This window comes from Pseudochaenichthys georgianus, chromosome 13 (assembly GCF_902827115.2).
Source record: "Pseudochaenichthys georgianus chromosome 13, fPseGeo1.2, whole genome shotgun sequence".
Taxonomy (NCBI): Eukaryota; Metazoa; Chordata; class Actinopteri; order Perciformes; family Channichthyidae; genus Pseudochaenichthys; species Pseudochaenichthys georgianus.
In genome coordinates, this window is record NC_047515.1 from 42,160,972 (window position 1) to 42,178,471 (window position 17,500).

A 17,500-nucleotide genomic window follows, 5' to 3' on the forward strand; every position below is an offset into this window, starting at 1 on the left:
GCGTGCGTGTGTGTGTGTGTGTGTGTGTGTGTGTGTGTGTGTGTGTGTGTGTGTGTGTGTGTGTGTGTGTGTGTGTGTGTGTGTGTGTGTCCAGCTGAGATACAGATATGGGACTGTTGTGTAATAAACACTGAGGGAAGGGGTCAGTGTGTTTTGGAGGAAGTCAGAGAGCACAGCTGTCAGATGAAATCCTTCAAGGTCACTTCGATTTTTCCGTCGCAGATGTTGCTTTTAATCGTAAATGTAAGAGATTAAACTTGGCGTCTAAATTATACAATTGACCAGAAGATGTGTCTTACTTACCGAAGCAAAATGAAAATGATAGGATAGAAGAAGAAATGAACAGAGAATTAAGAAATGAGATAAGAAAAGCTAAAATAGCTTATAGGTGGAACTCAAAGACAGCCGTGGAGAACCAATGTCCTCCGTCTCCCACGGTAACAGCAATGACAGGGCTAGGAATCCCATTCACATTGAGGGAACACATGAGGCAGACCTCCCCAATGCTTTTCACCTCTTTTATTCTCGATTCGAGAAAAATGATTTCTCCATAAGCACCTCAGAGTCTCTCTCCCCTCTCAGACACAGTCATCGAACAGGATGATAGGAGTCTCTTAAAGCGAGTCAACATTAGGAAGGCCCCAGGTCCTGACCATATGTGAGGGCGTGCACTGCAGTATTGTGCCAGCGAACTCTGTGGTGCTTTCCAGCATATCTTCCAACTCTCACTTGAGAATAGCCAAATTCCTGATATGTGGAAATCCTCAACTGTAATTCCCGTCCCTAAGAAGCCTCGTCCTGAAGTCCGAAACGACTTCAGACCGGTGGCTTTAACGTCATTGGTCATGAACATGTTTGTTAAAGGCCTTGTCATGTAGGCGGTGAACTTGATCCACTCCATCAGGCAGGGAGAGGCGGAGAGGAGGCAACGCTTCTTACACTGCACACCCTCCACACACAGTGGAGGTGCTAGCGGATCGCCGAAGCTGTATTAGATTAACATAAACATGCGTATTGTCGTGCACTGCCTTGCGGCCTGTAGCTCCAGCATGTGTGTGGGCTGGAAAGGAAAGGAGTGAGCAGAGCGTAGAGTTGTCGATTTTTGTTCTGTTTTCTGTGACTATCTTCCTCACCCTCTCAGACTTTAAGTTGCGCGCGCTACTAAAGAGACGCGCTACCATGGAAACCAAACAATGGTGTAGCCAGAGACGTGCACACATAGACTCTAGGTAGTGCTTGAGCACCTGCCCGTTTTGCCCTCTGGACAGCAATGTGCCCTTTTGAAAGGTTTCCGTCCCCCCCCTAGCTTCAGATTGGACCCCCCTAAGTCATTTAGAGTAATACAAATACATTTTAAAATAATAATCTTTTGATAATAAATCAGTAAAATCAGGCAAAAATAAGAATTAAATAACATAACCCTAAAACCGAAATAAAGTAAGCGAAAAGAAACTAACAAAATCCGCCATTATCCGGCAAATTTTTGCGCACAATTTCGGCACGACCGCCGCGACGACTCAGAAGGTGCCCTTTTTTTTCTCTTGAGCACCTGCCCCTATAAATGTCTGTGCACGCCACTGGGTGTAGCTGTATTAAAGTCAGAGTGGAAACAGTCGTGAGTAAATCTGATTTTGTCAGAAATCGGGAGACATATGACCCCGGGAGGAAACCGGGAGAGGGCAGTGAAATCGGGAGGATTGGCAAGTATGGCTCCCGGGTGTATCTGTGTGTTTTCTTCTTCTATGTTCCTGCCCGTGTTCATGACACAAGCTGCTGCTCATAACCAATTGCCCCTTGCGGGATTAATGAAGGTGTTGATTGATTGATAGATTACTTTCTTTAGAGGGGCAATTTACATGTTATGCTATTTATTTAAAATGTCCTTATTTAGGATCATGCGTTTCAAGTCGAGCTGTGCAAAATTAATATAGAATTAGAATAGAATATATCTTTTATTGTCATCACACATCAGTGCAACGAAATTCAGTTGGCATCTCTCAATGCAATACATAACATAAATAAGAACACATCCATAATTATTATTAGTTAATTAAGGTTTATTTGATATTGCTCTCGTGTTACTTCAAGTGATACTCCTTTTAAAACGTGTTTGTTTTATGAAAACTAAACTTTTTAATCGGGCTATTTTACGACCTTTTTGAAATAGATCATTGAGATTCCTGTACAAACAAAAGCAGAGTTTGGCATTACATGAGCATTTGTGGGAATAGAACCACAACACCAGAAGAAATGTACACATATTGACATTTCGAGGATGCGTGACCTGCGGATCATTTGGGAATCTTTTGATGCGTTGTGTAACATGTTTGCAGAAATGACAAACAACCACCCTTCACCACTACCATCTCTACTTCCATACAAAGTGCATACTATGTTTAATATACTACATTACATCTGTCATACAAGCTTGTCACACGAGGCCACTTCTGTGTCTCTACTGCGTTGCATCGAATCTAAGTCTAAGATATTGAAGTGACTGTTATTTTGTATTGATTGTTGTTGTTATCTTAATGTGTGCATAACGTGTGCACATGAGTATGTTGATTGTGTATAGAGGATATACATATTTGTATTCGGGATTGTTGGAAACGTTATTTCGATCTCTCTGTCTGTACAAACACACAGGAGAAAATAAATTTACATTAAAGTTGACTTTGACTAAATCCACGTAGTCCAAGAGATGGAAACATGAATGTGTGTCGTCCGGATTAGAGAATTGACCAGAAGTTGTCACGGCGGTGTGTGGCGCAGTGGGTTGTGCGTTGGTGTTCGGATCAGGTGGTCACAGGTTCAAACCCCACTGCAGTCAGCATGTCGTTGTGTCCCTCAGATACTTCACCCCAAAGTGCTCCTGTGGGGATTGCCCACAGTGTTGAGTATGGAAGTCGCTTTGGATAAAAGCGTCAAACTCAAGGCCCGGGGGCCACATCCGGCCCGCGGCTTCATTTTCTGTGGCCCCACAACAGCTCTGAAAGAATGTTTATTATACGGTTACATGGTGATTTACAGAAGCACGTTGCCCATAAACTACATGTCCCACAATGCATCTCAAATTTGACTTTTTCTCAGAATTTGACTTTTTTCTCCAAAATTTCACTTTTTCTCTCCAAAATTTCACTTTTTTTCTCCAAAATTTCACTTTTTTTTTCTTCAGAATTTGGTTTTTCTTTTAAAATCATTTTGTGACATTCTCACTGAAGAGACTTTCAATTATTTGCCCTAGACTTCGGCTTTCAGACGTAGTTAATTATGAAGTTATTCCCCGATCAGATAATAATCCAATGCAGAGGCAATAATGTAATATAATGCACTTTTTTATATATATTAAATATTTATAAATGTATATTTATATAGTCTTAAAGTTACAGCCGGCCCTTTGAGTGCAACCATAATGCTGATGTGGCCCGTGATGAAATTGAGTTGAGACCTCTGCTCTAACAAGTAACATGTAATGTCTCCGTGTCCCGCTGCACGTTCACACAACACTGTGGTCACACGCTTATCATCAAACAAGACGAAACTTGTGCAGAAAGAGACGAGGTGTGCATGTTCCTGCAAAATGTGAACTGGAGCCATTTCCGGGGAACTTCTCAGTGGAAAAGTTGTGTGCTTTTGTTTCATTGCTGCCGGTTTAAACACGAGTTATGATGATGTGTTGTGGGACCGTGGAACGTCTTGAAAAAGTCCATGCAGGCCTACATGCATTTTCAGGAGTGTAGGTTAATTATTAAATTATTGTTATTCTTTCTTACATTTCTTATCTTATTGCTGTCATGAGGAAGTTTTAATTGAACTGTGAACTTGAATATGAGCAATGAAGAATATTAAGGAGGCAAAACAGCTTTCTATTTACAGATGTATTGTTGCTATATTATTATTAAGTAAAAGGAAATAAGTACCACATCATTTGCGATCTGACAAACCACGAGTTTCATTTCTCTACATTTGAAAAGAAAGTGACGGATTTCTGGACGGTTTAACGGACTGTAATATTTAGTTAAAATAATAGACTTGGGTCCATTGACAGACATTCATTTAGTTCAATTAAACCAGCCTATTTAAACGTTTTAATGAAAATGTTTATGAGGAATTGTAACTAGGATATCCAAGACGTCCAAACCATGTCCGGGAAAGCATCAAATCCCAGTCTAATGTTTGTCCCGTATGTTCACCTTTGCCATGTTGATTATAATGAAACTCAAAGAAAGACAACAGTCATAAAAAAGTATTATTTATTCATCATCTCACTCATTTGAAATGCCCAGACTCTGTACCTTCTGATGATAAAGTGCGTTTGAAAAGAAATCTGAAATGTGGCCGTGTAATAAATCAGTCTGAATTGCTAATGATCTGGACTCGAGAGTATTACAGTACTTATTATTGGTTTAACCACTTCTGCAGGAACAGGAAGACGTAGTCGCGGGCCAGAGGCAGCTGGGGGAGATCCTCGCTGCGCGCCGGGTACATGTTGGCACAGTGGGCTGTTCCTGGATCAGAGGAACAACGTTAGTATGAAGGATAGGGCAGCGAATGAACAGTAACACTGAGATTGTCTGGGATACGAGATCAATGATGCACCCAATAAAGTTTCAGTCGAACACGTGAGGAGGCATTGTTCTGTCGATTTCGACCTGGAAACATCTTCAAGGTTTAAAGCTTCTTTTATGGTCTAATCACAAATGACTACAGATTTCCCCCCGTCAATTAATCAAGTCCGTTAGAGGTCACCAGAAGGAGTCATAAGAAGATCGGTGAAGCAGCCTTTGTAAACTACGCCCCAAAACTGTGGAACACGTTACCCAACAATATTAGGGAAGCCAATACGTTAGGCATTTTTAAAAGGCAGCTTAAAACGTCTTTACCAAAGCATTATACTGATTTTACACTGCACTATTATCTGTGATTGACATTGCACTATTTCTCTTTGTTTTATTCCCCATGTTTTTATTTTTAATTATTTTATCCCACTTTATGCTTTGCTGCTTGTTTTACACTGATTTGATGTCTTATTTCTTACTGATGTAAAGCGCTTTGACCTGCAATCCCCTGTATGAAAGGTGCGATACAAATAAAGTTATTATTATTACACATTTTAATCGACACTTTCGGTTACATTTCTAGACTTTCCCAAAATTCCCACGGTTCAAAGCTTTTCAGACGTTGAAGCCGACACAAATAACTTTCCCCCCGTACCTTTGAAAGAATAATTAATGTTGAAGCCACTGTTCCACCTTTCTGCTTTTTAATCAAACTTAGATGTTATTTAGAGCCATCTGGATCAACAGATCAAATACTTGCTAATAGCTTGATGGCAAAGATGTTTTAAAATTACTTTTTTTTATTAGACTGTCATTATTATAATCATTTTAAAGGGCAGTATGTAGTATTTAAAATGATCAATTAGCCAAAATGGAGTAAAATATTCACAATTAGGTTTTCATTAGCGTATAATCAAATTAAACTAATAAACAGTGTTTTTCGTTCCCTTAATGAGACGTTTTTATTCAAATGTTGGCTATATTATTTTATATATTTTAAAACTGCGGTCACACCAGTGTTAGAAATTAAAATCAATGTGTTATGGCATAATGTACCTTAAACATACCGTCAGTTTAAATGCTATTTTATTCTGGAAAAAACCGGAAGTTCTCAATACCAAGCTTTTATTCTGAAAATCCGTCATGACGACATCCGGGACTACCGTCCATTAGTATCATTAAAGTGGCTATTGACGCCGTTAACATGTATTACATATAAAGTTATGAAAGAGATAAGGAGGAGACAAGGCATGTGGAAGTAAGCAATGAATGTAAAATGTCGAAATCCTCGGTTTAACGAAATGTCGGACACAGAAGAACGAGGGGGGAAGTCTCCTACGTCACACAGCCCCCAGAGAGGAGGAGCGAACAGCCAGCAAGCGGGAAGGACGAAGGCTTGTGGGCTTTCTTCTCCACGGCCACTGCGAGAGGAAGCTGCAGCCTTTCTCTCCTCACTGAACAATATTCAGCTTGTAACATACCCGCGCCTTTTATTAATTAAAGTACCTTCTCAGAGACTCCATTTAGTCTCCTTTTAAAGCCTCTCTCCTGGACGCGGGGATAACGAACACAGCATAACACCAGCCACCACCCTCCTAAAGTATTCGGTAAGGACGGCTTTTGTCCTTTTTAAATCCCATTGCTAGATAACATATACACTTGTTTCTCGAGCTGTAAAGTCACAGTGCTTTTTACTTCACTTCCCTTCGAGTGTTTTATTCACCTTTGATGAACACAGCGGGCAGCTCGGGGCTGATGTCCTGCGTGACCCCCAGGGCGTGCCAGGGGTCGATGGATCCGTTGGGAAGAACGATTCTGGAGGAGCGGATGTTGTAGCCTCCGTAATATTCGTTGGTCTCAGCCACGGCCTCCGCTAGCTGATCAGCACTGACGTTAAAGAAGTCGGCACACTGCTGCACGTGGTACCTGCACCAGAAACCACAGCTTACCTCGGAGGTTATGTCAATTCAAAATAACACCCCGAGTGGAAATGATAACACGACATGTTGTTGATTAGAGATCTGATCAGAAGAAATGTGATATTCAAGCGACAAGACTTTCTCCTCTGTTGGTGGAATCACTCATTTTCTAGACGTTGTGCTTTGTATTCATGCGTCCAAATCAAAACAGTTCATTGGAGGTATACAACCAGGACAATGCATGATGATTATTTTATTTATTTTGGCTTGGTCCACATCGACTTATATAACTCGATCACGTGAGGCATTATTCTGCTCCGTTAAAACGGTTGCTTGGCTTGTGGCGTTTTTAAGGCACCTTTTATGGTCTACAGATTTCCCCCCGTCAATGAATCAAGTTCCCACGGTTCATCGCTTTGTGACGTCGAAGCAGCAGCAAATAACTTTCCCAGGAAGAATGAATGTTGATGCCACTGTTTCTGTTTCCGTCAGAGCGAACATCGGCACTGACGTTAAAGAGGCACCAGAACACACGGCAACACTTTAACTTTGGTTTGGCTTGGTCGACTTCCACTTATATAACTTGATAGTTGTCATCCCTTCACGATACACATATCAACATATTAAATCAACAATAATATGTCTTTTCTTTCAGATTGCGACAGACTATAGCAAACTATTAGCGATGAAGAAGCGAAAGCCTTAGAGCAGGGGTGTCAAACTCAAGGCCCGGGGGCCACATCCGGCCCGCGACTTCATTTTCTGTGGCCCCACAACAGCTCTGAAAGAATGTCTATTATGCGGTTACATGGTGATTTACAGAAGCACGTTGCCCATAAACTACATGTCCCACAATGCATCCCAAATTTGACTTTTTTCAAAATATGCCTTTTATCTTAGAAGTTGCATTTTTCTCAGAATTTGACTTTTTTTTCAAAATTTTACTTTTTTACCAACATTTTAAAAATCTCACTTTTTTTGTGACTTTTTATTCAGAATGTGGCTTTTCTTTTTAAATCATTTTGTGACATTCTCACTGAAGAGACTTGCAATGATTTGCCCTAGACTTCTGCTTTCAGACGTAGTTAATTATGAAGTTATTACCCTATCCGATAATAATCCAATGCAGAGGCAATAATGTAATATGCTCTGAACATCCCGATAGCAATGAATACATTAAATGTTTTGACAATAAATCCATTAAAACACGTCATCTGTGGAAGCCGTGGCGCTGTAAAAAGCACGACCAATCATCTGAGCCGGCTAAAGTAACTGGATGGCCTCCCTGCCTGTCAGCCTTCCATCGGGGCACAAACTTATATCGTGCCCTCATTGGTCACGTGCGCGTTCGTGTGTTGGAGGAGGGGCTCTGTACGGAAGTCTGAAGGAAGGGGCAGATTGCTTTCTAGCTTACTCGAGCTGGTTTCTCCATTCTTTCCTACCCTACCTTTAAGTGAGACGATTTGAATAAGATAAACTAAATAACATATATGTATATTATATATTTCCAAATAGTCCCAAAAGTGTGTCATTTATTACATTAACATTATTTATTTTACATCCGACGTTTTCATATTTTAAAGATGTAACTCTCTTTTTTAAAACAGATGAAGTGTATTGGACGTTTTCATTTCCTTCTCTTTGCTGTGGTAATAATGGTGCAGGGGAGCAGGTGCCGGGGAGAAAAGATTTATTAAGACTTAATTATTCAGAGAAAATGTTTGATGTACTCACTTCAGAGGGAAGCCGCTGAAAGGTTGGTCCGGTGAATCGGTGCTCTGGTAAAATCCAAATTCAGTGCAGGTCTGGTAGACCCACTGTCTCCCTGACGACACACACACACACACACACTTAATTTGGGAATTACATTTGAAGAAGCCGCTATAAAGTGATAGTAGAGAAATAGAGAATAACTCATTTCTATATTGATAAACATATCTTGTGAATATGTTTGTTGGATACCAATACAACCAGCTTCCTCCTTAACCATTGAGTCATGTTTGCAATATTTATATTTATATTTATTTGTTCCCACAAGTCAGGTGAAGTCCATTTTAGTTAGGAATCAAAAGGCGTTCCCAACACAGTGCAGGTATTTCTACTATGAGTTTCAAATTGATTTTTTTCACACTGAAGTCTTTACTCTCAGCCCCAATTAGCAGGAAGAGGGGAGAGGGAAACTGAAACCCGCAGGAGGAGGAGGAGGAGGGGGGGGGTTATGTGGACACATCCCAGTGGCTTTTTAAGAGACCACTTCCTGTTCCAGTGATCCCAATCCACATGAAACTGGAACCACATCCCGGGGCGGATGTGGGGGAATATACAGAAACCCATTTCAGGTTTAACATGTTAAGGCGTTGCTCGATGCTGAGCGGCCGACGCCGTGTTGTTAAATCAATGAAAGACCTGATTTCCCCCCAAATCTTCCAAAGCAGCATCACTGGTATTACAGAAAGCAACATCTACGATTCAGACGCTGAACTCGTGCATTATCATCCGCCAAGAAATACTTTATTTCTTCATTTTAATATATTTTAATTTGAGTCTAAAACCCATACAAATCTTAATTTCTTCTTTTGATATTCTTCCTGAAATGTAAGATGTATGTTTCCTTGTGTTGGACAAACAATCCGAGGACTAAGAAAATATGTTATAATCCACAAAAGTGCTCTTAGTTATTTGTTAATACATTTGAATTAAATAATAATAATTATAGTAATAAATATTGTAATATAACAGCTTTTATTTATTTTGTCCATTTACTGTATTTTCTCTTTTTCTGACTTGTGGACTGTCGTCTAGTTCTTTCTTTTATTTATTTATTTTTTGAACTGTATGTATTTTGTATGTTTAACCATATTGTTTCTTAAAATGTACAAAGATAAAAGTTCTACAATACAATTTTTAGTCTTCCCTAAAAAAGAAAGCAAAAAAAGGTTAAAAAAAGTACGAGTCCCGGAAACCATGGGTACCAAACTAAATGAGGAACACTTATAAATAAGAATAACATGTATTTACATATGACTTCCTGTTTGAGACCGAATCTGTGTCACAAGAACACAACAACCCAAAAATAAAAAGGGACTAGAAACAGCCGAGTGTTTAAAACAGAAGGCACTAAAATAACCATGTTTACCCAAAAAACAAACACACACACACACACACACACACACACACACACACACACACACACACACACACACACACACACACACACACACACACACACACACACACACACACACACACACACACACACACACACACACACACACACACACACACACACACACACACACACACACACACACACACACACACACACACACACACACACACACACACACACACACACCTCCTCCTGCGGCCGGCCCCTCCCATGACGCATTAGTCATCTCCTTCAGGTAGGAGTTGAAGCTGACGTCCAAGCATTTAACGGAGAAAGCTTCCATCATGAAGCGAGCCACGGCGGCGTAACGTTGGTACGGATCCCCGAGCGAGGAGTCAGACATCGCCTCACACAGAACCTTGATGGTGATGTTGGTGCCCGTCACTCCCTGAAAATACACAGAGAAGAAGAAGGTTGAAGCAATTGATCAACATTTTCATTCAATTTACACACGGCATCACGTCTGTCCGTCCTGGGAGAGGGATCCCTCCTCTGCTGCTCTCCCTGAGGTTTCTCCCATGCTGCCTTTAAACTGTGGGTTTCTCTGGAAGTATCTCCTTGTACGATGTGAGGGTCTGAGGACAGAGGGTCTAAGGACAGAGGGTCTGAGGACAGAGGGTCTGAGGACAGAGGGTCTAAGGACAGAGGGTCTGAGGACAGAGGGTCTGAGGACAGAGGGTCTGAGGACAGAGGGTCTAAGGACAGAGGGTCTGAGGACAGAGGGTCTGAGGACAGAGGGTCTGAGGACAGAGGGTCTGAGGACAGAGGGTCTAAGGACAGAGGGTCTGAGGACAGAGGGTCTGAGGACAGAGGGTCTAAGGACAGAAGGCCAACATGTCACTCAAAGATACAGAACAATAAAATGATGACACACAATTACACCAAAACAACTGCTAGATTACACCAAACAGACTTCACAACACGAATGAAGGCTAGGCCATGACATGTCATTGGAGTGTGGGATTTATCTACAGTGGTTATAGTTGGATTCGTCCCTGAAATAAAGAAACTTCTTGAATTTAAGGATTGGTGCATGGAAAACATGACACAAAAAGACATGTAACCTACAAGCATAGGGGGGAGAAGTACTCAGATCTTATGCTTCAGTAAAAGTAGAAGTACTCAGATCTTATGCTTCAGTAAAAGTAGAAGTACTCAGATCTCGTACTTGAGTAAAAGTACAAGTACTCAGATCTTATGCTTCAGTAAAAGTAGAAGTACTCAGATCTTGTGCTTGAGTAAAAGAAGTACTCAGATCTTGTTATTGAGTAAAAGTAGAAGTACTCAGATCTTGTTCTTGAGTAAAAGTAGAAGTACTCAGATCTTGTTCTTGAGTAAAAGTAGAAGTACTCAGATCTTGTGCTTGAGTAAAAGTAGAAGTACTCAGATCTTGTGCTTGAGTAAAAGTAGAAGTACTCAGATCTTGAGTAAAAGTAGAAGTACTCAGATCTTGTGCTTGAGTAAAAGAAGTACTCAGATCTTGTTCTTGAGTAAAAGTAGAAGTACTCAGATCTTGTGCATGAGTAAAAGTACAAGTACTCAGATCTTGTTCTTGAGTAAAAGTAGAAGTACTCAGATCTTGTGCTTGAGTAAAAGAAGTACTCAGATCTTGTTCTTGAGTAAAAGTATAAGTACTCAGATCTTGTGCTTGAGTAAAAGAAGTACTCAGATCTTGTTCTTGAGTAAAAGTATAAGTACTCAGATCTTGTTCTTGAGTAAAAGTATAAGTACTCATAACTTGTACTTGAGTAAAAGTAGTCAGATCTTGTGCTTCAGTAAAAGTAGAAGTGCTCAGATCTCGTACTTGAGTAAAAGTAGAAGTACTCAGATCTTGTGCTTCAGTAAAAGTAGAAGTACTCAGATCTTGTTCTTGAGTAAAAGTATAAGTACTCATAACTTGTACTTGAGTAAAAGTAGTCAGATCTTGTGCTTCAGTAAAAGTAGAAGTACTCAGATCTCGTACTTGAGTAAAAGTAGAAGTACTCAGATCTTGTGCTTCAGTAAAAGTAGAAGTACTCAGATCTTGTGCTTGAGTAAAAGTAGAAGTACCAGAGTGTCCAGGTGTAACTAAAGTCTGATTTAAGAGATGACGATATTTCACATAATTAATCAAAACCTGTAAAGTAACTCAAATACATGTAGTGGAGTAAAAGTACACAATTTAAACATATCAACTTTGGTTCTTAAAACAGACAAAGTAATTATCGTAGGTGACTTTAATATTCATGTTGACGATGATAAAAATAGCCTTACTGTTGCATTTAACTCTATATTAGATTCTGTTGGTTTCTGTCAGAGTGTAAATAAACCAACCCACTGCTATAATCACACTCTCGACCTTGTTCTGACTTATGGTATTGAAATTGAGCAACTATTAGTCGAACCGCATAATCCTGCTTTATCCGACCATTTCTTAGTAACTTTTGAAGTACTGTTACTAGACTACAAAGCATTAGTCAAAAGCTCTTGCAGCAGAAACCTATCTGTTAGTGCTATAGCCACATTTAAGGAAGAGATTCCACCAATACTTAACTCGATAGCATGTCTGCATGTAGGGGAGGAAACTTATACAAAATGTACACCACCCCAAATTGATCATGTTGTTGATAGTGCTATAGATGCGCTGCGAATAAAATTAAACTCTGTTGCTCCTTTGAAAAAGAAGAAAATAAAACAACATAGATTAGCTCCATGGCATAATGCCGAAACCCGCAAAATAAAGCAAAAGTCGAGACAACTTGAAAGGATATGGCGTTCCACTAAACTTGAAGAATCTCGTTTAATTTGGCATATTACTCTCAATGAATATAAGAAAGCACTGCGTAAAGCGAGAGCAGCCTACTACTCTTCATTAATAGATGAGAATAAGAATAATGCAAGATTTCTTTTCAGCACTGTAGCCAGGCTGACAGAGAGCCACAGCTCCATTGAGCCTTCTATTCCCTTAGCACTCAGTAGTAATGATTTTATGTGCTTTTTTAACGATAAAATTGTTACTCTTAGAAACAAAATTAATGACCTCTTGCCTTTGACCAGTATAGTGTTATCAACAGCTCCCGGAATCGTAAGTTCTAATATTACACTAGATAGTAAACTAGAATGCTTTTCAGCCATTAACCTTGAACAATTACATTCAATGATTCTCTCTTCTAAACCATCAACGTGCATGTTAGACCCAATTCCAACTAAGCTGTTGAAGGAAGTTTTTCCATTAATTAGCACTTCTTTATTAAATATTATGAATATGTCTTTGTTATCAGGCTATGTTCCACAATCATTCAAAGTAGCAGTGATAAAACCGCTTCTTAAAAAGCACAACCTCGATCCAGAGGTTTTAGCCAACTATAGACCTATTTCTAATCTTCCGTTCCTCTCAAAAATTCTTGAGAAAGCGGTCGCAAAACAGTTGTGTGATTACTTAAAAAACAATGATTTATTTGAAGATTTTCAGTCTGGCTTTAGAACACATCATAGCACAGAGACAGCTCTGGTTAAAGTCACAAATGATATTCTAATAGCCTCAGACAAGGGACTTGTCTCTATTCTTGTTTTGCTCGATCTCAGTGCTGCATTTGATACTATCGACCATGATATCCTATTGCAAAGACTAGAGCACTTAGTTGGCATACAGGGAACTGCTTTAGGCTGGTTTAGGTCCTATCTATCTGAACGCTCTCAGTTTGTACGTGTTAACGATGAATCTTCCACGCAAACCAAAGTTAGCCATGGAGTGCCACAGGGCTCAGTGCTCGGACCTATTTTGTTCACATTATATATGCTTCCGTTAGGCAATATTATAAGGAATCATTCTGTAAACTTTCATTGTTATGCGGATGAGACTCAACTATATTTATCAATCAAGCCTGATGAAGTTAATCATCTAAATAAAATTCAAGACTGCCTTAAGGACTTAAAAACGTGGATGACCTTAAACTTTTTGATGTTAAACACGACCAAAACTGAAGTTATTGTACTTGGCCCGAAGAATCTACGAAACAAACTATCTAAAGATATACTAACTATGGATGGCATTAATTTGGCCTCCAGTGAGACTGTAAGGAACCTTGGTGTTATATTTGATCAGGATTTATCCTTTAACGCCCACATAAAATCAATTTCAAGGACCGCCTACTTCCATCTACGTAACATTGCAAAAACGATGCAGAGAAACTAGTCCATGCATTTGTTACTTCTAGGCTGGATTATTGTAACTCTTTATTATCAGGGAGTACCAAGAAGTCAGTCAAGTGGCTTCAGCTGATTCAAAATGCTGCGGCTCGTGTACTAACCAGAGTTAGGAAAAGGGACCACATTACTCCTGTTCTGGCTGCCTTACACTGGCTCCCTATAGAACACAGGATAGAATTTAAAATTCTTCTTCTCGCCTACAAAGCCCTTAATGGGCAGGCGCCATCTTACCTTAAAGAACTCATTATACCCTACTGTCCTACTAGGGCATTGCGTTCCAAGAATGCAGGGTTGTTGGTTGTTCCTAGAGTCTCTAAAAGTACAATGGGAGCCAGAGCCTTTTCTTATCAAGCTCCACATTTGTGGAATCAGCTTCCAGTTTGTGTTCGGGCGGCAGACACCCTATCCGTTTTTAAGAGTGCGCTTAAGACCTTCCTTTTTGATAAAGCTTATAGTTAGGGCTGATTAGATTCAGCCCCTAGTTTTGCTGATATAGGCTTAGTGTGTCGGGGGACATCTTACTTCTTCCTTCTCTCTGTCTGTACCTGTGTACTCTCATGTTCCCATTAACCCAGCTTCCCCACATTTCTTTCTTTTTGGTGTCTATATACGCCGGGATCCGGAGTCATGGATGATCCTGCGGTCCTGTGTCCTGGATCGCGAGTCGTGGCTGTGGTCCTGGATCATCGGTCCTGGATGGATATCCTTGTGGATTCATCTTCCTATTATACACACATGCATTTCCAAACATTTGGACTACCTATGTTGCAAATGTATTATCTTTTCAATTTACACACGGCATCTATTGCACGTCTGTCCGTCCTGGGAGAGGGATCCCTCCTCTGTTGCTCTCCCTGAGGTTTCTCCCATTTTTCCCTTTAAACTGGGTTTTCTTTGGAAGTTTTTCCTTGTACGATGTGAGGGTCTGAGGACAGAGGGTCTAAGGACGGAGGGTGTCGTATTGTCATACTGATATTCTGTACACACTGTGAAGACCACTGAGACAAATGTAACATTTGTGATATTGGGCTATATAAATAAACATTGATTGATTGATAATATATGTAAGTTGTAGATTAATCAAGACATTTAAGGGACTCCACCCTGAGCTTTGGGACACACTGAACACTAAAGCTATTTGATGAATGGAGGTAAATATCCACGGATGAATCCACATTCTGTATCTGCAGCTCTTCCATCCCTGCATCCTCTGGGTAAAAGGAGGAACTGTTAGCACTTGTTCTTCAAGCTGCAGCGTTACATAACATCCTTCCGTATTTTTATAAAAGCCCCCCATTGATAACCTCTCGCCTGTGCAGCCGCGGCCTCTTCTGATAGAGTTACACCTCCTAACTCTTACCCAGATTCCTGAGCGGTGCCTAAAACCTGCTAGTTGCCTCTGAACTCGGCTCTTTGTGTTCGAGAGGCAGCTGCCGGGAGTAAAAACTACTTTCATTGTACTTAAATTGTACTGGACTGGAGTCATTATAAAAAACAAAAAGGCCACTAATTACTATTTTCCTGCAGAATACAAAGTCATTCAGACTAGCTGCACCTTCACCAGCTTTGAGAACACTTTCATGATCAATCATTATAAAACATATCATAGATATTATTCTGAAATGGACCAATCTGCACAACGACTACTTTTACTGTCGCTACTTTAACTATATTTTGATGATAATACTTTTATACTTTCACTTGAGGAACATTTTGAATGCAGGACTTTCACTGTAACAGAGTATTCCTACACTCTGGTACTTCTGAGTACTTCTACTTGTACTCAAGTGCAAGACCTGAGTACTTCTACTTCTACTCAAGTGCAAGTCCTGAGTACTTCTACTTTTACTCAAGTACAAGATCTGAGTACTTCTACTTTTACTCAAGTACAAAATCTGAGTACTTCTACTTTTACTCAAGTACAAGATCTGAGTACTTCTACTTTTACTCAAGTACAAGATCTGAGTACTTCTACTTTTACTCAAGTACAAGATCTGAGTACTTCTACTTTTACTCAAGTACAAGATCTGAGTACTTCTACTTTTACTCAAGAACAAGATCTGATTACTTCTACTTTAACTCAAGTACCAGATCTGAGTACTTCTACTTTTACTCAAGTACAACATCTGAGTACTTCTACTTTCACTGAAGCACCAGATCTGAGTACTTCTACTTTTACTCAAGTACAAGATCTGAGTACTTCTACTTTTACTCAAGTACCAGATCTGAGTACTTTCACTGAAGCACCAGATCTGAGTACTTCTACTTTTACTCAAGTACAAGATCTGAGTACTTCTACTTGTACTCAAGTGCAAGACCTGAGTACTTCTACTTTTACTCAAGTGCAAGACCTGAGTACTTCTACTTTTACTCAAGTACAAGATCTGAGTACTTCTACTTTTACTCAAGTACAAAATCTGAGTACTTCTACTTTTACTCAAGTGCAAGACCTGAGTACTTCTACTTCCACTGAAGCACCAGATCTGAGTACTTCTACTTTTACTCAAGTACCAGATATGAGTACTTCTACTTGTACTCAAGTGCAAGACCTGAGTACTTCTACTTTTACTCAAGTACAAGATCTGAGTACTTCTACTTTTACTCAAGTACCAGATCTGAGTACTTTCACTGAAGCACCAGATCTGAGTACTTCTACTTTTACTCAAGTACAAGATCTGAGTACTTCTACTTGTACTCAAGTGCAAGACCTGAGTACTTCTACTTTTACTCAAGTGCAAGACCTGAGTACTTCTACTTTTACTCAAGTACAAGATCTGAGTACTTCTACTTTTACTCAAGTACAAAATCTGAGTACTTCTACTTTTACTCAAGTGCAAGACCTGAGTACTTCTACTTCCACTGAAGCACCAGATCTGAGTACTTCTACTTTTACTCAAGTACCAGATATGAGTACTTCTACTTCCACTGAAGCACCAGATCTGAGTACTTCTACTTCCACTGAAGCACCAGATCTGAGTACTTCCACTGAAGCACCAGATCTGAGTACTTCTACTTCCACTGAAGCACCAGATCTGAGTACTTCCACTGAAGCACCAGATCTGAGTACTTCTACTTTTACTCAAGAACAAGATCTGATTACTTCTACTTTAACTCAAGTACCAGATCTGAGTACTTCTACTTTTACTCAAGTACAACATCTGAGTACTTCTACTTTCACTGAAGCACCAGATCTGAGTACTTCTACTTTTACTCAAGTACAAGATCTGAGTACTTCTACTTTTACTCAAGTACCAGATCTGAGTACTTTCACTGAAGCACCAGATCTGAGTACTTCAACTGAAGCACCAGATCTGAGTACTTCTACTTTTACTCAAGTACCAGATTTGAGTACTTCTCCTTTTACTGAAGCACCAGATCTGAGTACTTCCACTGAAGCACCAGATCTGAGTACTTCCACTGAAGCACCAGATCTGAGTACTTCCACTGAAGCACCAGATCTGAGTACTTCTACTTCCACTGAAGCACCAGATCTGAGTACTTCTACTTCCACTGAAGCACCAGATCTGAGTACTTCTACTTTTACTCAAGTACCAGATGTGAGTACTTCTACTTTTACTCAAGTACCAGATGTGAGTACTTCTACTTCCACTGAAGCACCAGATCTGAGTACTTCTACTTCCACTGAAGCACCAGATCTGAGTACT

General features: G+C 40.0%; 1 protein-coding gene across 1 annotated transcript in view; it reads right to left on the reverse strand.

Annotated features, from left to right (window-relative positions):
* Window positions 1–4,236: 4,236 nt before the first annotated feature.
* Window positions 4,237–17,500, reverse strand: part of prss59 (serine protease 59, putative) — a 31,471-nt gene continuing 18,207 nt past the window's right edge. The window contains exons 6-9 of the mRNA XM_034098008.1: window positions 9,834–10,035; window positions 8,213–8,303; window positions 6,283–6,485; window positions 4,237–4,508 (exon numbers count right to left, since the gene is read on the reverse strand). Coding sequence (XP_033953899.1) covers window positions 4,399–4,508; window positions 6,283–6,485; window positions 8,213–8,303; window positions 9,834–10,035 — 606 coding nt within the window. The 3' untranslated portion in view covers window positions 4,237–4,398. The remainder of the gene's footprint in view (window positions 4,509–6,282; window positions 6,486–8,212; window positions 8,304–9,833; window positions 10,036–17,500) is intronic.